Source organism: Tenebrio molitor, chromosome 1 (assembly GCF_963966145.1).
Source record: "Tenebrio molitor chromosome 1, icTenMoli1.1, whole genome shotgun sequence".
Lineage (NCBI taxonomy): Eukaryota > Metazoa > Arthropoda > Insecta > Coleoptera > Tenebrionidae > Tenebrio > Tenebrio molitor.
The window spans coordinates 5,105,778-5,128,693 of record NC_091046.1 but is presented as its reverse complement, the minus strand read 5'-3'; the positions used below and the strand labels follow the sequence as shown (position 1 = coordinate 5,128,693).

Here is a 22,916-nt window from a genome sequence, read left to right as displayed (position 1 = left end):
TTGTTTTGACATTTATCAAAACCCGCTCACACAAGAGAAATTGTTCAAATTCTGACAGTGTCGAACAAAAAACATTATTTTAATAAAAATTGTATTTCTTACATTCGTGGCCAATAAACTTTTACCTAACAATGAAAGTAACTTATTCATTTCATTTTAATAACGTTTCCCTATAGTAGAAAAATGTAAATAATATACGATTTTTAAAGTTCATCAAAGAAAAACTGGTCGAGAAAGGTCTGCATTGAAAGAAAATTCTGAAACCAATAAATGAAGAGAAAAAAGCAAATTTTACTTTATTCAAATCATTTTTTTATTAACTCACTTTCCCATTTAAATTTACTCGTAGTTAAAATGGAAAATTTAATTTTATATCATTACTTACTTATTATGATATGGAAATAGGAAAACTTCATTTTCTTCATATTATTTAAAATGTTCTACAATAAATTATCCTTGTACTTGCAGAAAAGAAAAATTCTCAAATATTTAAAAATACATTATTTTTTATTGTATTATTTCCATTTTATTTAAAATGAAATTCAATTAATATTAAACATTTTTTAATTTGTAGATTTTATTTTAAAATATAATCTGCATCTTACATTTAAACCGAAAACTCTGAACAAATGTTGTTATTGGAAGGGTTTCCCTTGTGAAATGCCAGCCTAATGAACCCTTCCCGAGAAATCGCCCTCTTCCAGAAACCGTGACCGATCCCTTACATCATCACCGTAAAATGATGCCCAAACCTCGCGGTTGGTCGGTCCTCCCACGCGGTCGCGTGGCTTTTGAAGAAGGGGTGGTGTTAAAGCGGCGGCAAGTAGGTCGTTGAAGCTTTCTTAACTATTAGCGCGCAGTTTACCGCCACCTTCAAGTGGCGCTACCGTCGTACCAGCAACTTTTAACAACACACACATACCGTATTGTGGTGCAATGTGACTGTGAATGTGTGTGAAACTCGTTTCATTAACCGAATTGTTGTGTTTTCATTTACAAGAAAAATCATTTTGAATTGTTTAATGGAAGAGTGTCCTCGCAACCCTTTTATCGACGTTTATTAATTTTTTTATTACATCAATCATCTGGAAGTACAGTCAGGCTGGCCTCGTTCTGCAAAATTATCGCTCTTCAAAGAAACACCTTTTGGAGATGGACGAACTGGAGCAGGAGCTGTGACAGGACATTTTCTGAAAGTTCAGGTAAATCAAAAAATTACTGCAACGCTCTCGATAATCACACAACAATTTTATTGTTGTAAAGAATTATTGTTTCCAAACAATAACACTGTTTTCACCGTTTGTACTCTATTAAATTGCATAAAACGTGCTAAACACACATTGTTCTCACAAATCTGTCACAGCTTGTTCCACAAGAATCTCTAAATTTAATTATTAAATCTGTGTTATGCTTCGTATCTTGCAACAATAGTGTAAAGGAAGTGCATTCAAATGCTAATTAATCGAAATCTTGCTCAAGTGAAATTCATTTCTAAATTAAATTTTATTTACATTTACATTATTTATAGATTAAAAAACTACTGTAGTGAGTTGTAAATTGTTGCCAACATAAAAATCGAATTATGCTAAAGAAGGTAACAATTCTCTGTGGTATTGTTTGCACTAGAGGCTGAAGTAAGTCGTAAATTATCAACCCCAAAAGAAAGGGGCGGCTTTATTTTATTGCTGATTTAAGTCTCTACAGACTTGGCTCGAGTCTCGGAAATGTATTGGTACTGTTGAGAGAAATGATTTATGACTGGCTCAGAAATTAATGAAATCATTTTTTATTAACAAGGTAATCACAAAAAAAACGGGTGTAGGGTTGTGAGATTGGGTTAGGCAGAATTTCATTGTGTTGTGTGAAATTACACAGAAAAAACAGTAAACATGAGGAAAAAGAATGTGAGAGGTCTATATTTAGTGCATCTTGTTTGTAGGTGCATCGCACATACTATACGTTGTGCTAATAATAAGTGAAGATATTTTTATATTACTCAGCGAGATGCACTTAATGTACTTAGTATAGATATATTACTTCCGCATGTTGCCAGTCTTGCTGGAGCGGCGGAAAGATTAAAAAAAGCGTGTGATGGAAATTAGTTTTTAGTTTGGCTTCTCTTCAAGAATATGTTGGTAGATTTTAACGGGATTGTGACTGTGAATTTATAATTTACGAGGTAAATAAAACGTTCAATTCTTAAAACTCTGTTGGTTTCTAAATCAGGGAAATGGGACAAGAATTATTTATTTATCAAGTTGTTTGATCAAATCTTTTATTAAATGATAGTAATCGATTATTACCCCAGGTGTAAATTAATAAAACACAAATTAAATACTGGAGTATGTCGTAGTAGCTAATGGGCAAATGGCAATAATTTGTGCGTTCAAAAGAGGCATTTCCGTATTAATTACTCGATAATTTTAATTACCAAAGTGGGAGGTTGTTAATGTAATTTCAAACGTTTAGGAAAATTCTACAAAATGTTTTTGATTAAGTGTTAAGTGATAATTATAACAGAGTTAAGAAATTAATAACTAAAATAATTAAGAGTGTTACCAGATGGATTCAGAAAATTTTGAAACATTAAGGTTGCCACATTTTTATGTAAATATATTTTTTCTTCAAACGACTGTAAAATATGAGGACTTGGATTGATAAAAGTGTCACTTCATTGTCACGACATCTGATGAGCTGACGAGCGGCAGATAAAGTTATTATCTCGGGTGATCGGCGGCAGATAAAATTATCTCCACTGACGAGCGCCAGATAAAGGAAACTAGGTAAATCATTTGAAATCTGACATATTGAAAGCTGAAGTGAATAAATAAGATTTAATCAAGAAACTTGTACTCATTTAACTAATTTTATTTCCATGATGAAATTAATTTTACAGAGTTTGGTAATTCATTTGTTTCCCTTTATTTATTAATTACAAAAAAAAACTTTATTCTGCTTACTATAATTGAAAAATCAAACAGTTGTTTTGAAAAAAATATCTTACCATCGTACCATTTTTAGTGTTATTAGAAGTAAAAGTTGGTAATTTTACATTAAAAAAACAGCAATTTTTTAGTATTCTTTGCTGTAAATAACGAAGTGAAGTTAAATTTAGAATGGCTGTTGAATTTCCAATGCAAATTAAATTAGAAAAGAATTTTATAACGGGTGACTATTAAAATTTTCACTTAGGGTAGGCTACGGATCATTTTTCCGTTGCACCTTACTGACAAGTTTGACATTATAATTAACATTATGGGTTATGTTTCAATTGTACTGACTGATATAGTCCAATTTTTACCCTTTTGAGGTGACGTCACGATTTGCTTCTTCGCTTTCTCTTTATTGAAACGACAGAAACAGAAAAAAACAAAAAAAAAAGGCACGTTTATTTATTGATGGTCACTTTGAGGTTATTTTATGCTCCTGTCAATTTGACAATTTTTAATTTCTTTCACTTATTACATTGATTACAAACATAACCTTTCGAAGCAATTGTCAACAAATTTGACACATTTATAGTTATTTATGATCAATTCAAATTTGTTTCTGATCCTAGCTCAAACATACGTAAAGTTACTAGATAATGACGTCATCGCAAAAGGGTAAAAATTGGACTTTATTTGTCGTTCGTTCTTGCGTGTGTCTAAAGTAACAGAAAAAATAAAAACTCGTTCAAAGCCAACTCCAAGTGAAAATTTTAATAGTCACCCGTTATATCTGCTGTAATATTTAATTTAAGATAAGTATTGCATTTGCAAAGACAAAAGAAAGACAAAAAAGAACTACAGTTTATTCCATTTAAGAATGCAGTAGATGTCGCTTCGAATGGAGAACGTTTCACACTGGCGGCAAATTTGAAAATATACATTCCAAGCAAAATTAACAAAAAAATACATAAAGGAACTTACGGCTTACGGTAGTGGAATTCTAATAACAAAATTGTAGTTTAATGATGTGTTTGATACAAAAACTCGATAAGTTTGACACAAACAACCAAAAAAATCGATCAAATATAAAAATTTAACAGTAGTTATCAAAAATCGAGTATTGCTTTGGTGTAAACTTTTCTTTCATTTTGACCAATCAACGACGGGAAAATAGTCCCTATGCTCTTCTATATTGCATAATTAAATGGAATAGACTGTAGTACAATAAAAATAATTTTTTGTCTTAACTTATCACAAAACGGGAAAGGTTAAACAAAAATATTTAAATGAGATGAGGAAAAACAAAAAGAGAAAAAATAAAAATGACAAAAAATGCGTTTTATCCTTTTTTCAATGTTTAAGTAAAAATTGAAATCCACTTTGAAGGTTAAGTATTAAGTAAGAAATTTCCTTTCATTTTAGAACACAAACCATCAAGGAAATTCTTGTAAGGGCAGTAGTATGTATTTATTAGTCTTGTAATTTTTACTCATAAAACAGTATATTATGTTATTAGGAGCAAAAATGAAGTTTTATCCGATGCGGCTGCTGAACAAGATACTGTTTTTTCTTCAAACGTTCATAACAAATTACTTAAGAAACCAGGAATTATTTTGAGGTAGAAGATAAATTAATGTAGCTCGTTTTGGAAAGCTGTGAACAAAATCAGATATTTTAAAAATAATTATTCATCTGTCAACCAGTTTTAATTTCGATAGATTTTGTAAGTATTTTTTGCAATTATGTACAAGTTTCTTGATTAAATCTTAATGATTTACTTCAGCTTTTAATATGGCAGATTCAGAAACGAATTTGTTAAAATTTGAGATTGGGAATTTCAAATGATTTAGCTAGTTTACTTTAGCTGCCGCTCGTCATCAGAGATAATAACTTTATCTGCCGCTCGTCAGATGCCATAGCAATGAAGTGACACATTATCAATTATCATTATCAATCCAGCAGTATTATGTCATATTTTACTGACATTTGAAGAATATTTAAAAAACATTTTTTAATAAAATAATTCAACAAATATAAAAAAGTTTCAGTGTTACGTTTCCGTTCATCAATTATTTATAACTCTTATCACATATTTTTGTTTACACTCTACCTGTTGTTTTGTCCTAATCGGACATCTTAATTTTATAATTGTTCATTTCTTGATATTTTTTTGAAGTTACTTCTTCTTTTCTTTTTAACTGTTTATCAATGCAGTCTTGTTCCATTATTTTTTCCCTAAAACTCCTTTTATAATATTTACTCAATTCTATTTGCTCTCTTATTTTCACTTTTACTGCCACAACAGGACATTCAGTAAGCCTAAAACATTTCTTCTTCTCTTCGAATTATACAATTTTAAATATTAAAATAGAATGAATTCGTTTTGGTTTATTTTGTATTTAACGACTTTGGTGATGCTTTGATAACAATAAATTTTCTGTAAAAAAATAATAAATTGGACCGTTGCCTTGGGACAGTGATGCGGATGTACTTGTTACACATTTTTCCCCAACTGTAATCGAAACATTTCTGGCATAAAAAAATTTGCGAACACTTAACATGTTATAACTTATCTTGATTGGTTCACCGTGCGTCACCCTCTTAAATAACAGCCAGAAGTGTTGTTCCGACCAATCGAGATAGTCCGGTGCATTATTAATCAAGGATTTAGTGCTCATATTTATTTGGAAAAAATCACGATAAGGGGATGGAAACGTCAAGGACTCGGCGAAGGACGCTGTGCCAGACCTAAACATGGACTCTGCTCGCACAATGTTCATGCAAATGACTCTTTTCCACGCTGCCAACACCAGTCAGCTGGATGAAAGGATATCGTCCTGAAGGATGTCAGAACCGGTTTGTTTTGACAGGTGCTCATAAAAAAATTCCGAACCGGGTCATAACCGAATATTTTTATTATTGTTAAAAGGCTGAGTGGCGTGTTTGTGTTGTTTTGTGACAACGCCACATTAGGTCCTGGTCTAATCCTCGGCCATCTCGTTTCAAAAATAGTCGCTGGGAAATACCTACACCGAACGCTACTTGCGCCCCAACATAATTACCGAACTATACACGAATTTCAGCCACAACTATTTCATTGAATAATAAGGAGTTCACCTCGAAAGAATGAATAAATTAGTGAAAAAATCAATAGTAGGAAAGAGCGGTGCAAAACGAGCCTCGGACAGGCGGACAAGGACTAATCCGGACGAATTTTTGCACTGCAAAAATTATAAACAGCCACCCCTGTCGTGTCGATAGCCTTATCGGGGGATCGCGCCGTATTTCAAAATAAATCGTTCCTGCATGCTCACAACTGGTCTGCAGGAATAAATTGCCGCCAATGTCGAACGTTTCGTCGATCCCGAAAATCAGGACGTTTCGAATTTTGTCGCGGCGGGCATCAGAGTCAAGGCAAAACCAGTCGATTAATCCGGACCAAATCGATTTTCCATCGATCGGGTTTGTTTTGATGCCACGGCCGTTGTACAGGATGTTTGCGATAATTTAGATCTCAACAGTGAAACGAGCTCTTTGTGGATTTTTTTATTCATGCTATGTAATTTTTTAAATGAACAACCCCTTTGCATATTCATTTGCAATTCAATGACATGTGGGAAATCAAAATGTGAGCTGCCGCAAAGTGTTATGGTAGGTACTCACTCGAACATGATGTTTAGTCATATTTTTGTAAGGTAAATGACCTTTGGGAACGTGTGGGTGTGGCATGTCTTGTGGAGAGATTTTATCACAAATTCGTGATTTTCAAAATTTTCACTTCATGCTTTTTTCCTTGGTATCTTTCGTATAAAGTAGACTCAAAAATAATCTAAAAATTTGTATTTCCATCCTCTCAGACACTTTCTCGTTTTTGTTTTGTAGTTTGCATCCGACACTTTATTTTTAAATAAAAATAAATCTCATTGAACACTGGAAAAAAGATAAAGATCAAACAATTGCATGCTTGAAAATTACGGACAAAAAATATTTAAATGTAAATAAACCATGAACAAAAAATTATGTTGTTTAGATTTTATTTATTTTTGCTAAGAAATAAATTACTCAACAATATTCACAACTTTCAATTTTTTTATCTCCAGTTAGACGTAATTTAATATATACAGGGTGTACCAAAAATGGCGCATAATATTTATGTCACGCGAATCTACGTTGAATACTAAGCAAAAAATTGTAATTTGAATTTGGTTAATGATGATAATAATAATAATAATAAAACTTTTTTGACAATACTTTGTTACTTTCTGACTTTATTCAAGTCCAGCTATTTTAAAAAATATAATTACAAAAAAACAATAACCAAAATGGTAAAATCAGTAAATAACAAACACTAATCCAATAATCATCTTCTTAAATTTTTGGTTGCATTTCCAGTTGATCCAAATCCATCTGGGCAACAATCCTCATTACATTAACTTACAAGAAAATTCTAGCAACTAATCTGCCAACCATTAGCAGTGTTCGCACAGTTGGTAGGTAATTACCCTAACATCCTTTCTGCACTGCCATTAATATTTTTGCAAACCCGTAGTAATTATTTTAAAATATCACAAAGTTTATTGCATATCGTTGCTAATCGTTTTCGCTTATGATTCATCTACATGCAACAAAATAAAAATAAACCGAAGCTAAATGTCATACACATATTTAATTACCAAAGAGATTACTTAATTATTATTAAAAACATAATTAAATGGAAAGTCAACACACGATCTATTAATTAACAGGAATCAGCTTGAAAGAGATTATCCGAGTGCACTTGTTTTATTAATTGATATCTTCGTTGCACTTGATGAAATGTCTGTATCGATTTGACTATCATTTAGTGCTTGAAGACTTTGCATGAATCACGAAGGTGCTGTAATATACATAATAAGGAAAAACACAACAACGAATAATAATGACTGATTTACTTTTAATTAGAAAAAATACGTCAAACGATATAAATAACAGAAACGTAAGATTGTATTTCAGCTGTTTTGTCACACTGCAGGGGTTCATGATAACACTTATCTAAATTGTTCTTTGTGTAAAATTATTTAGAAAAGTCAGATTAAGTCTTTTCGTGGGAACAACCTCTACTGAAAATTAAATAAAAATTGAGCAACCACAGGATTTTACAAAAATGGAGGCGGATGTAATAAAATGCAACAAATTATAATATTTTTTAATTAGTTCTGAAATCGTTCGAGTTTTCGTCACATCTTGAATAAATGAGATTGTGAAATAGACATTTTAATTTTATTTGAATGACAGTCCAATTAGTTGCAGCGAATCAAACAAGATTATTAGGATTCAAAATTAATTGCAAAAGTCATTATTACGTAGGCGTCTAATTGCAACCACACGAGTGGCAATAAATCTAAGTAATTTGAATTAAACTAATTTGTGTGCATTTGTCCAACTGAGCATTTCCAAAATCAAGTTGGAAGTTGCAATACCTTGAGGGGCGAGGAAAATGATGGATGAGTCATATCTTGCTTTCAGAAATTTGCTATTTATAATTCCTCTATTACCTAATAGCTGGGTGCAAATATAATTTTAAAAAATCAATAGCAATGTTCCGGTGAAAAAGTTTCGTGTGAAACAGCTCTTACTCGAAGACATATTAAGAAAACATGAGACACGTATTTATTCCAAAATCTCTTAATTGTTAGTTAATTTGGAATCCTAATTTATGAATGATAAGTGAAACAGCAATATAGGAACTAAATAAAGAACCAAAAAAAGTAGCAGCTAAAAAGGAGACTGATTTCCATAAAAATCGTATTTGGTAATTTCAACGAGAAATATTGACGTGTTAATTGTTGTAAGTTGAATTATTTATGCCCTGGTCGTTTTCAGTCGGGGACAAATCGGGTGAGCAAGCGGGCTCAATTATTTTTAAATCGGTCCGATCTTAATCTTTCCATTAACACTACATGCTTCGTGATCAGCCTTTCCTTATTAGTAGAAAAGAGTTCTGCTTTCGCCAAAAATACTTATCGTATGAGCATGCAAAAGCCCTCTCTTAATGGGTTTTCCTTATCGCGGAGCGCCAATTTGCTGCATCGTGCCAGAAATGAACGTACTTTCACGGTTCCCATCACCGATTCTAAACCTGTCATTTCCCAATTATCATAAACCCGATTCGTTCTTTGTAATTAGTTCAGTCAAAAATTTTTGCACACGACGAACCGTGCCCGTTTACGACTGTAATTATGCAACGGAACCATTCAACCGTCAATGGTGCTCGTCCAGCGTCACACCGTGACACCATGTGGAGCACATCCTTCACGAAACCTAATTAAAAATTATCGGAAAGGCGGCGAAGACGCGATTTTCTTCGGTTTCTTTCCTGGTCGGACCAACTGGATCATAACAGTCGCTGTGCAGAAACGACTGCTGCAGTGCGATTTCAAATAATTAGTCACGTAAGGTGGCCACACAAACAAACATCATTTTTTCGAGCAGAGCGTGATACGTTTTAGATTGCACATGCACGGTGGAAAGAGCTTGCACGGTTCTTGGGCTCACCTTAATCCCCAGTGAGTGCAGCTTTTCTTTTGCAAAACGCATAACGGACGATTTAACTGTCGTAATTGGTGGTCTTGCGGTGAAACCGTTTGAGAAATGCTGATTGTCGACGATAAAGATCTGCGGAATAAATAAACGTGCCAGGAAAATATCTTTCATATTTTTTGTCTGTTATTACCGAAACCAATGTCTAGTCTTAACATTTTTAAAAATGTTGATAAAAAACTTGTTTTTGAGAAGATTTCAAGTGTATCTGTTCTGCTATATAAAGACCGTCGAAGAGATACTGATAAATGCAAGCAGCGTGGCCAAGCGCGTTGCGCGTTCGCTTTGCATTCGGGAGGTCCTGGGTTCGAATCCCAGGTCAGATGTGGGTTTTTTTCATAAGTTTTCCCACATCAAAACCTTGATATGCACAAATAAGACAAAGGATGGATGACAATCCTCCACCCCTACCATCCTGACCCATGGTTCACCATACCACCCTCCCATTGTGGATGAAAATGTGTTGAAATGTTTACCAGTGGCCTGTCCATCCATAAGAAGAGAGAAAGATTTGACCTTTACATTTTTTTATTCACTTACTAGATAATAGTAACTATCTTGCTGCATCAAAAAAGATGCACTTTTTGGGTCTTGATGCACAAATAACTATTGTATTGTAGCATAAATTGCACTTTGATTTGTTTGTATTTTGTGTTCATTGCTTTAGTTTTTGCAGATCCTGAAATGGGCAGCAGCGCGACCATGGGCGGAGTATGAAGCTCAAAATAAAACCTTGAATTTTTAGTTTTTTCATTTAAAAATGCGCTCTCCAGAACACCGAAACCCGTACAGAGCTGGCCAAAACTACGACAATGAAATACCTTCGCGCTACAAAACACCTGGAGCCTTCACTGTACTCCCACCAGAGGACGCCACCCCTCAAGATCCTCCTCTGGCTCCTGAGCCATACAGGTAACCAACAAATCGTGCAAAGTATTAAAAATCACAATGAAAGCTTTGTGTCCAGGCTTACTCCCTCTGCCCGAAGACACAAGAACATGTCCTTCGCGATTTTGGCCGAACCCACCAGCGCCCCCGGATCCCGGAGTCCTTCGCCGACAGGCCGCGTCAGCCCGTTCCGGGGCCGCGGCTTCAACCCGGTCGGCTCGCGTCACGCCTCTCCGATCCCGTCGCCGCCCCCACAAGAGGCCTACGTCATCAGCGACTCCCCCGGGAAGTCGAAAATCCCGCGGTTGTCCCGTCGCGGCAGCGCCGCCGCCTTCGGGGAGAGAGTCGTCGACTTCCAGGCGTCTCCCAACAGGAGAAAGCTGAACGCTCAGCTGAGTCAAAGTCTGACGAACATAGCCCCGCCGAAGGTGGCGGGGAGGCCGCCCCCGAGCCCGCGGCGGCAACAAGCCTACAACAGGACCTTCCAGAGGCTCTCCCCCATCGTGGGGAGTTCACCGGAGCCAAGTCAATCCCAGTCTTCCCCAAAACTGTACACTAGTAGTCAGCAACAGAGTAAATTTAGTTCGCCGGGGCGGAGTCGCTCGTTTGTAAATAGACCCCCCAGGAACTCCTCGAGGCCGGCGTCGAAGGCGGCGTCGAGGAATGCCAGCAGGGAGCCCAGTCCCGGAAAGAATCCCACCTCACCCACCAGGATTCCAATGAAAAGCTACAAAAATGTGCAAGCTAAAGTTAATAGTTTTAGTAGACCTAAACCAAAAGTGCCTCCTAAACCCCAAGTGCTTAGCGAAGAAACGGAAGATAGTGACGCTGTGGTCGCTAGAAGGAAGACAGAGAGAAGGGAAAGTGTCAAAAGGACGAATCCGAAAACTAATGTAAATAGCTACAGAAATAATAATAATAGTAAAGCTGGTAATAAAAACGTGGCAAAGGACAGTAACGATAATCCTGTAACTAGTAAAAATAATAATAATAATGTTAATAGTAAGAACAATACGATTAATAAAAGTGTTGAAGGGAATTTAGACAAGGCGGGAAAGAGTAAAGATGTGAAGGATGCAAATGGAAAGAAAGCGGGCAATAAGGGTAGCAATAATAATAATAATGGCGGCAGCAGTAACATCAGCAACAATAATACTGCTGAAGCTTCGACCAAGAACGAAACGAAGGACCAAGCCGAACCTCTGAAGAAATCCGAAAGCGCTGTGAAGCTCTCAGAGCTTTTGCAACCATCGACCACCACGGTGGTTTCCAGCACCACAAGCACCGTGACCCAGCCCTTGAAAATCGAGGCCAAAATCGACCCCGCCGAGACCAAAACCGATCCCTCCAAACCCACTCCAAGATCCGAAAGCAAACCCATGGCGCCCATGGTGGACGGTCGCGTCCTGAGTGCAACAAGTGTATCAAACGCAATGAACAAAATGAACGACACTGTCATCAACACGCAAACCTTGATCAAAGAATCGGGCTTGACCAAACTGTCACCTGCAGCAAGCGCAATCATCTCCATGTCGAACGAGGCCAAGCACACCAATCCGGCCTTGGACACGAAAAACGCCACCACGGCTCTGCCCACAGTGGAGGAGAACGTCGCCGTTCCTGCTGTCAAACCGAACGGGCAAAACAGCAACCACGTGACGTCCACGGGGATAGTACCATCGGCGAGGGTGCTGGAGCAACACGTCCAGAACAACATGAGCAAGCTGAGTCCGGAGCATAAGATCGGGAATTCGGTGCAGAAGAGTGTGAACGACAGGATCATAGAAGCGAGGACCGTGGTGGCCCACGATGTCAAGCCCATCAGGATCACCGTGAAGGAGAAGCCGATGGATGTGGAGGTCCAGAGCGGCAACATCAGGTTCGACACCTCCAACGGGTTGAACGAGAGGCCGGGGTGAGTTTCAGCGCAATTACAAACAGGAAATGACTGTCGTAATTTAAGTTGTTCCACTTTTAATTGCTTGTTGCCAGGAGGTGGTCCAAATTGCCGCAATTAAAAATAATGAACATCTAAATTCCGGTACAAATGGTATTGTCGTGCGGTACTAATTTTAGTTCATATTTGGGTTAGTGGTCCACTAATCCATACTCCGGTCAAGAGGTTCTGTGCGTGCGAAAAACTTAATTGACCAGTCGGAGGACAAAAGTTCAAGGGTCACTTATGAGATTGATGATTGGGTAATGAGCCGAGACGGGATTAATTCGACTCAGATAAATGCGGCCATAAAATTATTACGGGAGAATTAATATGACTTATTAGGCGCACGGAAAAATCGCACAACACTGGGGTCTCATATTTCAAATATTTTAAACACTTCCGCTAAGGGAAATTCCGAGGGTCGCGATAAAGCCAAGAAATAACATAGAATTATTTCACTTAAACCAAAAATTTCGCTATAGTCTTCAGTAGTTTCTCAAACTGTATAATAATAGTATATTATATCACAAGGGTCCAAAATGTATCTTTTCATCCCGATAAAGTTTACGCAGCGAGGGCAATAAATACACGAGGGATGAGAAAAATCTTTTTCGTGTTCGTTTCTCAAGATACATAACGTGAAAAGTGGTATATAACTAAATATATAAACTTTTCAATTTATATACCTACCTAACTAGACATCTGTCAAATATAACCTCAAAATTTACAATTAAAAGTTTTTTAAGACTTTGCCCAAACGAACACGGAAAAACGTTATTCAATATTCGTGCCCTGTCAGTTTTCAGGTATTCGGCCTGTTTTGCATCACTCGGCTGACGCCTCGTGCTTCAAACTTCGGCCTCATACCTGAAAAGTGATCTAACAGCGCTACCCATATGAAAATAACTATTCTACAAATACAAAAACAAGATTTTACTGTGATAAAATCTAATGATTTGTGACATTAAAAGACACATTTTTATAAAACCCAATTTTTTTGTCACATTTTTTTCGAAATTATTCCGGGGGTGGGACACCCTACACACGAGGTCCGTTCTCATCTCCACGAGAGGAAAAAAATAAAAGGTGCACTTAGCCCTTTGGCCTTTGCATGCCGCTGCTCCCTTCGAAATGTTCCCTCGTCGAGGAACCGCGAGCACTTAAACGTTTTTTAAATTCCACCCTTATCGCCGATAAGGGTTTCTGGGTCGTCCCAAAAATTAGCAATTTCTGGTGATTAATTGTGAATTTTTGTCCTGGACCTGGCGCGATTTGAAAACATGTAAAAATATGAAATCTCGGGAGGCGAACTGTAGCTTGGGGGTGAGTCACGTGACCGGTCAGCGATTGTTGTGATACTGCTAAGAAGCACGCGACTTTCCAGGGGTGAACAAATCCAAAGTTGTCGAAAGTACGTCTATTATCGAGACGACAGGACCTGATTTGCATACTTTCCACCATTAAGGACTCGGCAGGACACCCAAAAATTCTCATTCAACTTTTTCAACCCCCAAACGCGCTTATTTAATTTAGCAATTAGCAATTAATTTCTCCTTGATATACATCTCGGCCTTGATTTTTTCGGTGTACAACAAGGATGCTCTCTTTGCTAACTTCTTTTTGCGACAGCAATGGCACCTGTCGACCTCCTTTTCCCCAATTTTTCTTTATCTCGGTTTCTTCATTCGTTAGAACAATGCGAATGTCACAACTCAACTCAAAATATCCTTCGCTCTTATCCATATGAATAATTCATTGAAAAAAGGTGGTACTTAATGTAAATGGAGCGATCGTTAGTTTTTAAAAGTGGCGTATGCGGAAGTCCAAGAAATCCCTCTTCGCGTTTCGTAAACAATTCCATCGACGACTAATCCGCAAGATCAGACCGAGATAACTCCGGTTATATTTAAAACTTCTCTATAATGCATATCGTGATATCGGACATGGTCCGTGCAGATCCTAGGGGTGTACAAAATTCGAGACAGATGGTCTTGTTGTGAATCGATTCTACAAATCAAATATTATGCACGTTGCTGAGGTCAGAGCAATTTTGCAAGATGCATGTTTCACCCCCGGGTCAAGAGGGTGTAAATTCCAGTCTACACTTTCTAATCGGGAATTAATGAGCTGTGTGGTTTATTTTTGTAGTGTCAAGTCTTATAATAGCTATAGCATGACGATACATATTTGACAGAATTGTGGGTCAGAAACGGCTGAAATATTTTCACTAACTATTGATTGTTAAGGCCGTGATCGAGCAGTGGATAGGTTTACTACAAACCTTGCCCTTCACGTAACCCCACTGTGGGACATCTTGTACAGATCAATATTTTTCAGCGATTCATTGAAAAATTGAATGGAACCAGTGTTCTGTTGGGTTTAGTATGTAACAAGTAAAACTGCAATGTCATACAATAAAAATTAATTGGGAGGGGGAGGGGTTCGTGGAAGAATTTTTTTTCTGCTAGCTCAATAGATTTCATTCCACCGTTGTAGGAATTTACATTTAAGTACGGTAGGTGTATTTTCCAGCGCGAAAACTAGGTTTCAGACACGAGGCGAAGCCGAGGCCGTGATTAGTTTGAGCAAAATTATATCTCTGATATCAAGCGACAAAATTGACAATTGGTGATTTAAAATTGATGAAGGTGCCAAAAATCTAAAATAATTTAGATATCTCAAATTCAGGTGCGGATAAAGAAAACTGGAAATATCTATTTCTGACGTCAACTTAAAAATGAACAAAGAATGATTTAAAAGGCATGAAAATCCCGGCGCCTCCACCATTTTTGTATAGCCATATCGGCATCTTCTCGGTCATTGTTAAAAATAGAATCGTGTAGCCTTTGCTGATCAATTGGTCATAATCAGATCTATAAAATATAGTTGCCAGATTTGATCTACTTCAACGGAAATTAAAGCATTGAAACATTTATAAAAAAACATTTGAGCTTCTGTATCATACAGGTGTTCCAGGAATGATGGGCAATTTCTCGGTTCATTTTATCGACACCAATCAGTTTCCTTAAAAATCACCTTAAAAATTGCAAACGCAAGTTTTCAAATTGATAACAATCAATCGATTGTTTTACTCTACCCACCCTGTACACAACACAATTTTACAATTTTTTTTATTTTGATGAGATTTTTTTTATATTTTAATAACGGATATCCTGTACGTACATGTATTTTCCGATACAATCAAAAAGCTCCAAAGGAAATAATAATCAAATGAGCTATTCACTGGGATCGATTGATTAATTAATTTTATCCATGATCATTGAATTTCAGGGGTCTTTGCTCACTGAAAATAGTGTGAGCAAAGATGGCAATTCAGTCACTAGTGAGGAAAAAATATTTTCTCACTAGTGAGTAAAGTGTAATTAATGTTTTGTGAGTTTGTCCGGTTAGGACCCTCGCCTACGGCTCGGCCGCCCAACTTGCGTCCTCGTGATTAAATGAACTCCTTTGCTCACTTGTACTGAAAATAGCTATTACTGTGATTTGTATGTACCGCCTTTTATTACAAAAAGTTCACCGTGAATTTATAATTAATAAATAAACGCAGAATTTATCGCTCTTATAAATGTTCTTTCTAGGCCTTGATTTATTGAAACAGTTCCACCGCGTTGACAGCTTTTGGAATGAGAAAAAAATGTGTTTGTTCTACAAACCCCACAATACTATTTTTAAATCGCGGCTAATTTATTTGAAATTTCCTAACGAGTCATTTGGAGAAAACTTAATAACAATAAAGCGAAACACACGCAACTTTATCATATTTCAAAGTTGCATCGTTTCATTAGTTTCCATTTCCTTCGAGATCCTGAAAGAAAGCGCCACCTAGCCGAAACAACGCCAACCAACGCGACCTGTTAAAAGCTCGGCCGACACATTTTTTACCACTTCTGTGAATTATGCAAAAAGCATAAAAATAGTAAAACACAAGTGAGGTCGCCAATTTCTATATTAAATTATTAAAATGACTAAATATGGAAATGAAACGATAAAAGGTTAATGATACGAAAAACGCGCGGTGACGTAATTTCCCAGATGATTTTTATCGCCGAATTGATTCCTCCGGATTTGCGTTAAAATCGTATAAATAAAGCAAGAGTGTGTTTTCGTCGTGGAAAATTGCGTAGGTACGTCTACTGGAATAATGGGAGCCACAGGACAATAAATATCATAATATTGACAACCTTGCGGCGCAGCAGGCAATTAGCTTTATCACAAGACAAATTTATATCAACAATGAAGACAAAATTCAAAACGTAATTAAGTCAATTTTAAAACCACACAAAACCCCAATTTAGAAAGTTTCAAGGTCTGAACCAACCGTAACATCGCAAAATTAATTACTCCGCTTCCCCTTTCATCACTTTGTTTCATCCTCTTCTATTTGCTTTGTTATCTTTACAAACTCCATCGCAAGTAGCCAAATTAATCATCGAAACGCTAATCTGCCCCGAAAAACCGCCAGCAAATTCGCCCCTTTATGCGAAATCGATAACCACCATTAATCAAAGTTTCACTTAGAGTGAAGGTCGCACCGTAATAAAAAAATCGAAACGCGAAATTTCCAAAGTGCCGAAGGACGAAATCGAGGCGGGAGCGTCCGAAGGAGCGATCGCTTCTTCCCCTTGTGTGTACACATCGGAGAAAGCAAACCCCTAACCCTGACACGGATTACCATAAGTCTCGGTTTTAAGCAGTTCTTGAGGGTCGAAGGAGGTTTTCTTGTTATTGTGGGGTTGCGTGATTTCGCCGTCTGGAATGGCCAGCAAGTGGAAAATGGCGTGTCCAGACGGTCCAGTGGCGTAACAGGAAAAGCGGAATGTTAACCTTGACGGTGGGTGGACACCTGCTGGGCAAACGCGGAAATGGGGAGAAAGGGTCAGGGGTTTTGACACTTCACTTGAACAGTGTTGAAGGCTTCATAAAAATAAATTTATTGAAAGTAATGTCAAAAGTGTTATTGATTTTAAAAAACAAACTGAAATCTAGATATGAAAATTTACGTGAGGTATTTGGTTTGATTATTTTAAAAATGGAAGTTTCTGCACAAGAAAGTCTCGAAGAAAATTGATTTTTTTTCAAAAAATTAATCAGATATTATAATAAAAATCAAAGAATCAAGAAGCAAATTTATTCAGTAAATGTCATTTGTTTAAAATAGCACTAATTTACGTTTAGTACATAATAAAAAAAGCAAGATAAATCAGAATAAAATTACCTGGAGGACAAACTAACCCGGCGCCTCCACCATTTACATTATTTTTTCTAATAAAACAAAATAATAAAATTGTATTCCAACAGATAGAAAATGTAACAAAATAAATATGTAACAAACTTTACTACAAGAAAAAAAAATTCTCAACCATTTTGTAATAGTTGTTTGTATATCAAGGCCGCGAAATCGTTCTTTAACGTACCGAGAGAAATATTGTCGCCGAGGCGGCTTGCGGCCGAGGCAGCCTAATCTCGAGGATTTTAAAGGATTTCGCGGCCAAGGTGTACACAATATTTATTATCAAAATATAATTCCTTTGGCAAACATTTTTCTCTGGTAAAAATATACTTATAACAGAAATTAAAATGGCAAAAGTCGTTGAGTCAGAATTATAAAGTTATTGGAATGATTGAAAAGAGATGTCAAAAATGCGTTTAATGGGTGTGGTTGTTTCCACCATTTTTAAACAAAGTGGGGGGGAATCCTTGTCATTGGCCGTCTTGCGCTTGTTTCCGTTAAAATTTTTTGTGGGTCGGGACAAAGAATTTTGCCCCTCTTAAATAACAACCCTTACAACAAAGAAAAAGTGGAATAATGTAAATCAGGCTTCCATTAAACTGATTTACGAGCCCTCCGGTTATAAAAAATTCATTAGCGCCGCCACTGTTCGGGGGTTGGCCGTTGTCCAGCACCATAATGTAAGACGTTTGCGGCCGCATTGAAGTCGTGAAAGCGTCCATCGACGCGTTGGAACGCGCGGAACATAAAACACCATTTCAGTGACAGTTAACAAATCAATTTTCACGCAAATAGTAGTGTTGTCGGAAGTGAATGCAACTTTTTTCTCATGGTTGTTGTGGAGATGTCACAAAGAAAGATGTTCGTGTTGTTTTGTGTGGTCACAAACGAGTAGAATTTGTGCAGGGGGGTTGTCGCACCAAAGAAATTATAATAAATAGATAAGGGTGGGCAAAACGGAAAATAAATGTTGTGGAAGAAGGAGCAGATTGCGAAAATGACGTATATATACGTTATGCCCCTACACGAGGAGTACAACGGTTACGGAGTTCTAGAAAATGGAGGGTATGGCTACTAATTTTTATTTTGATATGATCAAGTGCGTGTTCAGTTGGGTTCTCTAATGCTTTATCAGTCATGTAAGAAGTTTTTTCAGTCGATATTCCAGAAAGCACGAGCTAAAAAATTTCAAGGGCAAAACAAGGAACTGTTTTCAGAAAATGCACAATAAAATTTTTTAGTCATTTTAAATGTACCGGCACAGCGTTCAGGCAATTAACAAAATCGATACTCATAACAATTTTATTTTCTTAGAAATATTCTGAGTTGAGGAGTAAGAAATAAAGGAAAAATTGTAATTTGTAAATAAGTGATTCAAATTTTGAAAATTTAAAAATATACAATCAGTCCACATTCATAAATTTATAAAACAAATCTAACATTAAATGTAAACAATGGTATTGTTATTTTTTTTTTAAGAAAATAAAGTCAGAGTGGAATATCTAAATATAGGAGATTGAGTAAAATTTCTTTTGCGCACATCATGTGAATAATTTTACGAACTTAATTTGAAAGGACTCTTAAGTATAAACATTAATTAACTTGTTTGATTTTCTCCATTATTTGCTGTGCCGTAAATATTTATTACCGCACGGCGTGCTTAAAGGGAGCTGTTACCTGTCTGAAATGAGTGAGATACTGCATGGTCATAGATAAAAACATTTTACTCCTTTTCGATATTTTTATTATTTATTTCCAAGGAAAATATATGGGACTAAAAAAGATTTTTGATGTAAAACACAAAATTGTTTGAGAAAAAGTGAAATCTTCAAAAAATGTTACTGTTTACTTTAAGTAAAAAAAGCACAGAGCACGTCTAGCAAGTGTCAATTTCTAATTTCATGAAATAATAAAAGGATATATTTTTTTAAAGAGTTTAAAAGCAAACATTTCAAAAGTTTTAAAACATTAAGAGAGAACATCTTGTCGCTGGAATAATTTGCAGCATCATCAACACTCTCGTCCTTTTAAAAAATAACGACAAGCCTCCCTGCTGAAATAACTCCAGGCTGACTGAGACATTTACGGTCCAGAGAAAACAGCAGGAATTGCGGAATTTAAACTTTTCAGCTGTTCCTGCACAAACGTCCCATTTACCTTTCCCGGCAAGCTTGAACGTTGAATATTTCAAGGGGCTTTTGTTTTCGCAGCTGCAAATATTTCCCTTCGACACTCTGAAACCTTCCACAAATGCCAGAAATAATTCCCCGTTTCTCATTACAGGCTGCCGCCCCCCCACCAACCCACCAACGAGTCGCAACAAGAACCCCAAGAACCGCCCAAAGGAAATGTCTGCACGCGATTCTTCACGACATGCAAAAAGAAAGCGTGTTGCAAGCGGTGCAAAAAGAAAGAGGTGGACAAGGAGGCGGCGATGAAGACCGAGGAGGAGGGAGCGAAGAAGGGGTGTTTCGGCTGCAGGAGGAAGAAGCCCGAGGTCACCATCAACATCGAGAACGACGAGCCCAAGAAGAAGCTGTGGGAGAGGATGAAGTGTTGCGGCAAGAATAAAGTAGGGGATACTGGGTGCTTCCCGACGGGGAAACGGAAGGAGAGTTGGGTGGCTGAAAGGAGGGATAGCATCTTGAGCGATCTTCCTCCAGACAAGTACACAGGTGAAATTTACAAATGATTTGGAAGGTTTATTGGTTGGTTTTAGATCGCGGTGTTCGAAGATGTGTTGTAAAGGGGTTCTGCGGAGGATGTTCTGTTTGGACAAGTGCAGGAAGAAGCCAAAGATTGAAGAGATACAAGACAGTAGAAGGGCTTCCATGATGAGCAAGAAGAAGAGTCTGACGCCGTCAGTTCCAGTCGAGGTATTAATTTATTCAAGTGTTTTTGTGCAACCGTACGCGAAACGAGCACTTCGCGTACCTAAACCAGGCCGCGAAATCAAATTTCGCGACCGTTAAAATAAACATCATTTTAATATTTGATACAAATTAGAGTTTCCATCTAAGACTGACGTTTAGATTTTTCTGGTATGAAATTAGAAATCGCAGAATTTATAATACGTAGGTACTTTTTAACTCTGGAGGAGTACCCACACGAAACTGAAACATGACTTTCACTACAATTCTCTCCACAAAAAATGTTATGTACACCTTGGCCGCGAAATCCTCGAGATTGTGCTGCCTCGGCCACGAGTGGCCTCGGCGACAATTTTTTTCTGGGGTACGATTTCGCGGCCTTGGTATGCAATAGTTATTTTCCTGCCGCCGGCCGTTATCGACGGTTTTGGATGATTCAAAATCCGCCGGGAACGTTAAATTCCCGGCCAAGTACTTACAAAAGTGACCTTGGTTAAAAAATCACTAGAGAATGGGCTGGCAGCATTGATTCTTAAATGTCAACAAAGTTTGACATAGAAGTTACTTTGGTTGAATTAATTAATAGTTTTCTTTTTTTTTTAATGATTTTTAATTTGTCGGCATGAAAAATTTTGTGGATTACACGTCCAGAAAATGTTTTGCGAGTGCTCGTCTTGCGCCTCGGCTAGACGCCTTGGCTACGCAATACTACTCACACTCGCAAAATATCATTTTCTGGACTAGTGATCCAAATAACTATTTCCTCTAGAAAATTATAAACTGGGACATTTAAAGTCATGTTCCTGAGAACTAATAGAAAGTATTGTGTTTAGTCTAAACAAATCACAAATTTAGTGTTTAGAGAAGCATTAATATTAATGCTATCATATTATAAGAAAAAGTAATGACGCTGCATTTTTTAAAGAATCCACAAACATTTTTAAATAATGACTACTTACCTTTTCTCGACAATCAATAAAACTCGCTAGGACCATTTTCATTTTCCTTTCCCGTAGTTTACAAAGATATTTAGGGCAATAAAATCTCATTCGTCTTTGCACTTTCAACGAATAAAAAGCTCTAACACGAAGCACTGAAGTCTCTCTTTAATTTTGATTACACTAATCACACTTCGTCTCAGCAGAACAACGACGACACTTTTCTTGCAACAACGAATGATTCGTTTCATTCGTTATCTAATTCCGGTGGAAAAAAATTAAGAAACAAAAAACACAACTTTATAAAAATCGAATAAAACATCTCCGAACAGTCGCAATAATTTTACTTTTCTTTTGTTGTTGATTAAATTTTTTTTTTGGTTCTTGCAGGACGTCAAGCCGAAGATCGACGCCAGCCTCGTGGAGAGCACCTCGCAGATGAAGGCGGCGATCCCGGTCCTCCCGGTCTGCTTGGCCTGGTTCTGCCTGGTGATGAACTGCATCGGCCCCGGAACGGGTACGCCGCGGCCCCCACCCCCACCCCCAAGTCTAATATTTTTTTGCAGGCACCATCCTGAGCGGCCTCTTCTGCCTGTGCATCGGCAAACCACGCTTCTCCCAGAAAGACGGACCGCGGCCGCGCATCGGCTCCTTCATCATCAACCTGATCATCGGCGTCGGCCAGTTCTTCACCGTCCTCTTCTGCCTGGTGGGCTGGGGATGGTCGATCTGGTGGGGCGTGATCATGCTGAAGCTTGCCAGTAAGTGCCTCCAACTGCTCAAATGTCTCGATCTGACCGTTCCTTCCAGAAAAACACAAAAAACACAAAGCCTTGGAAGCCAACGCGCTAGAAGGGTCCAGACAAGTGCCAGCCGCCAATCAGAACCACCGGGACCCGGAGAGGGGCTCCTGAAAGGCGGCTACCGACGTATCGCTTCTTCTGGAAGATTTCTCCTACAACATTTTGTACAAGCTTTTCGCACAAATTACAAAACTTACGAGTTAGCGGCCTTGGAAATTACTCTTAGATCGATTCAAGTTCTTCAACAAGTTGTTAATACTCATTTTTGCTGGTCAAAAATGGTTTTGTAAGAAATGTAGATAACATAGACGAAATTTATGCAATTTATAAAAAAGAAAATTGACACTATTTTTTGTAAAGAAATAATTGTAGAGGTGTATCGTACATTTTATAGGCAAGGTGGAGGTTGTTACTCTCATAACATTTGTACGAAGTGTACACAGCAGCATTTTCTCAAAGTATTTAAACACACGACACCGGAACATTGTCAGGACACGCAAAAAAAAACAACCAAACAGATTTTTATTTTTTCTAAAACCGACTAGCCCAAATTGCCGTGTTTAAATACTTTATGTACACTTTTTAATAAAGATTTATTGTAAATAAATATCGTTTTCATTGCGACTTGGCGTGTACAGCGACTCGACAAGCTAACGTCGAGTACAGTGACTCGCATGACTAGTGCCGACTTTTTTTGGAGGAGGGGGGATCGGTGTAC

At 37.3% G+C, this 22,916-nt stretch overlaps 1 protein-coding gene across 2 annotated transcripts; it reads left to right on the top strand.

Annotated features, from left to right (window-relative positions):
- The first annotated feature begins 573 nt into the window (after positions 1–573).
- LOC138135235 (protein stum-like) lies at positions 574–22,891 on the top strand. 2 transcript variants are annotated; one of them, XM_069055060.1, is made up of 8 exons: positions 575–1,202; positions 10,186–10,421; positions 10,477–12,312; positions 19,871–20,254; positions 20,307–20,463; positions 21,786–21,912; positions 21,962–22,156; positions 22,206–22,455. In XM_069055060.1, the coding sequence occupies exons 2-8, from the start codon at positions 10,270–10,272 to the stop codon at positions 22,307–22,309; spliced, it is 2,955 nt and encodes a 984-aa protein (XP_068911161.1). In that variant the 5' UTR covers positions 575–1,202; positions 10,186–10,269; the 3' UTR covers positions 22,310–22,455. The 2 variants fall into 2 exon arrangements, with proteins under 2 accessions (XP_068910369.1, XP_068911161.1); XM_069054268.1 differs by having other exon boundaries at positions 574–1,202; positions 21,786–22,156; positions 22,206–22,891.
- The last annotated feature ends 25 nt before the right edge of the window (positions 22,892–22,916 follow it).

Bases quoted from the DNA above. Each gene is read 5' to 3' on its own strand.
- LOC138135235 (XM_069054268.1), top strand. From the start codon at position 10,270: ATGCGCTCTCCAGAACACCGAAACCCGTACAGAGCTGGCCAAAACTAC. The intron at 20,464-21,785 runs GTATTAATTTAT...TGGTTCTTGCAG, and splicing joins CGCCGTCAGTTCCAGTCGAG to GACGTCAAGCCGAAGATCGA. The intron at 22,157-22,205 runs GTAAGTGCCTCC...CGTTCCTTCCAG, and splicing joins GATCATGCTGAAGCTTGCCA to AAAAACACAAAAAACACAAA.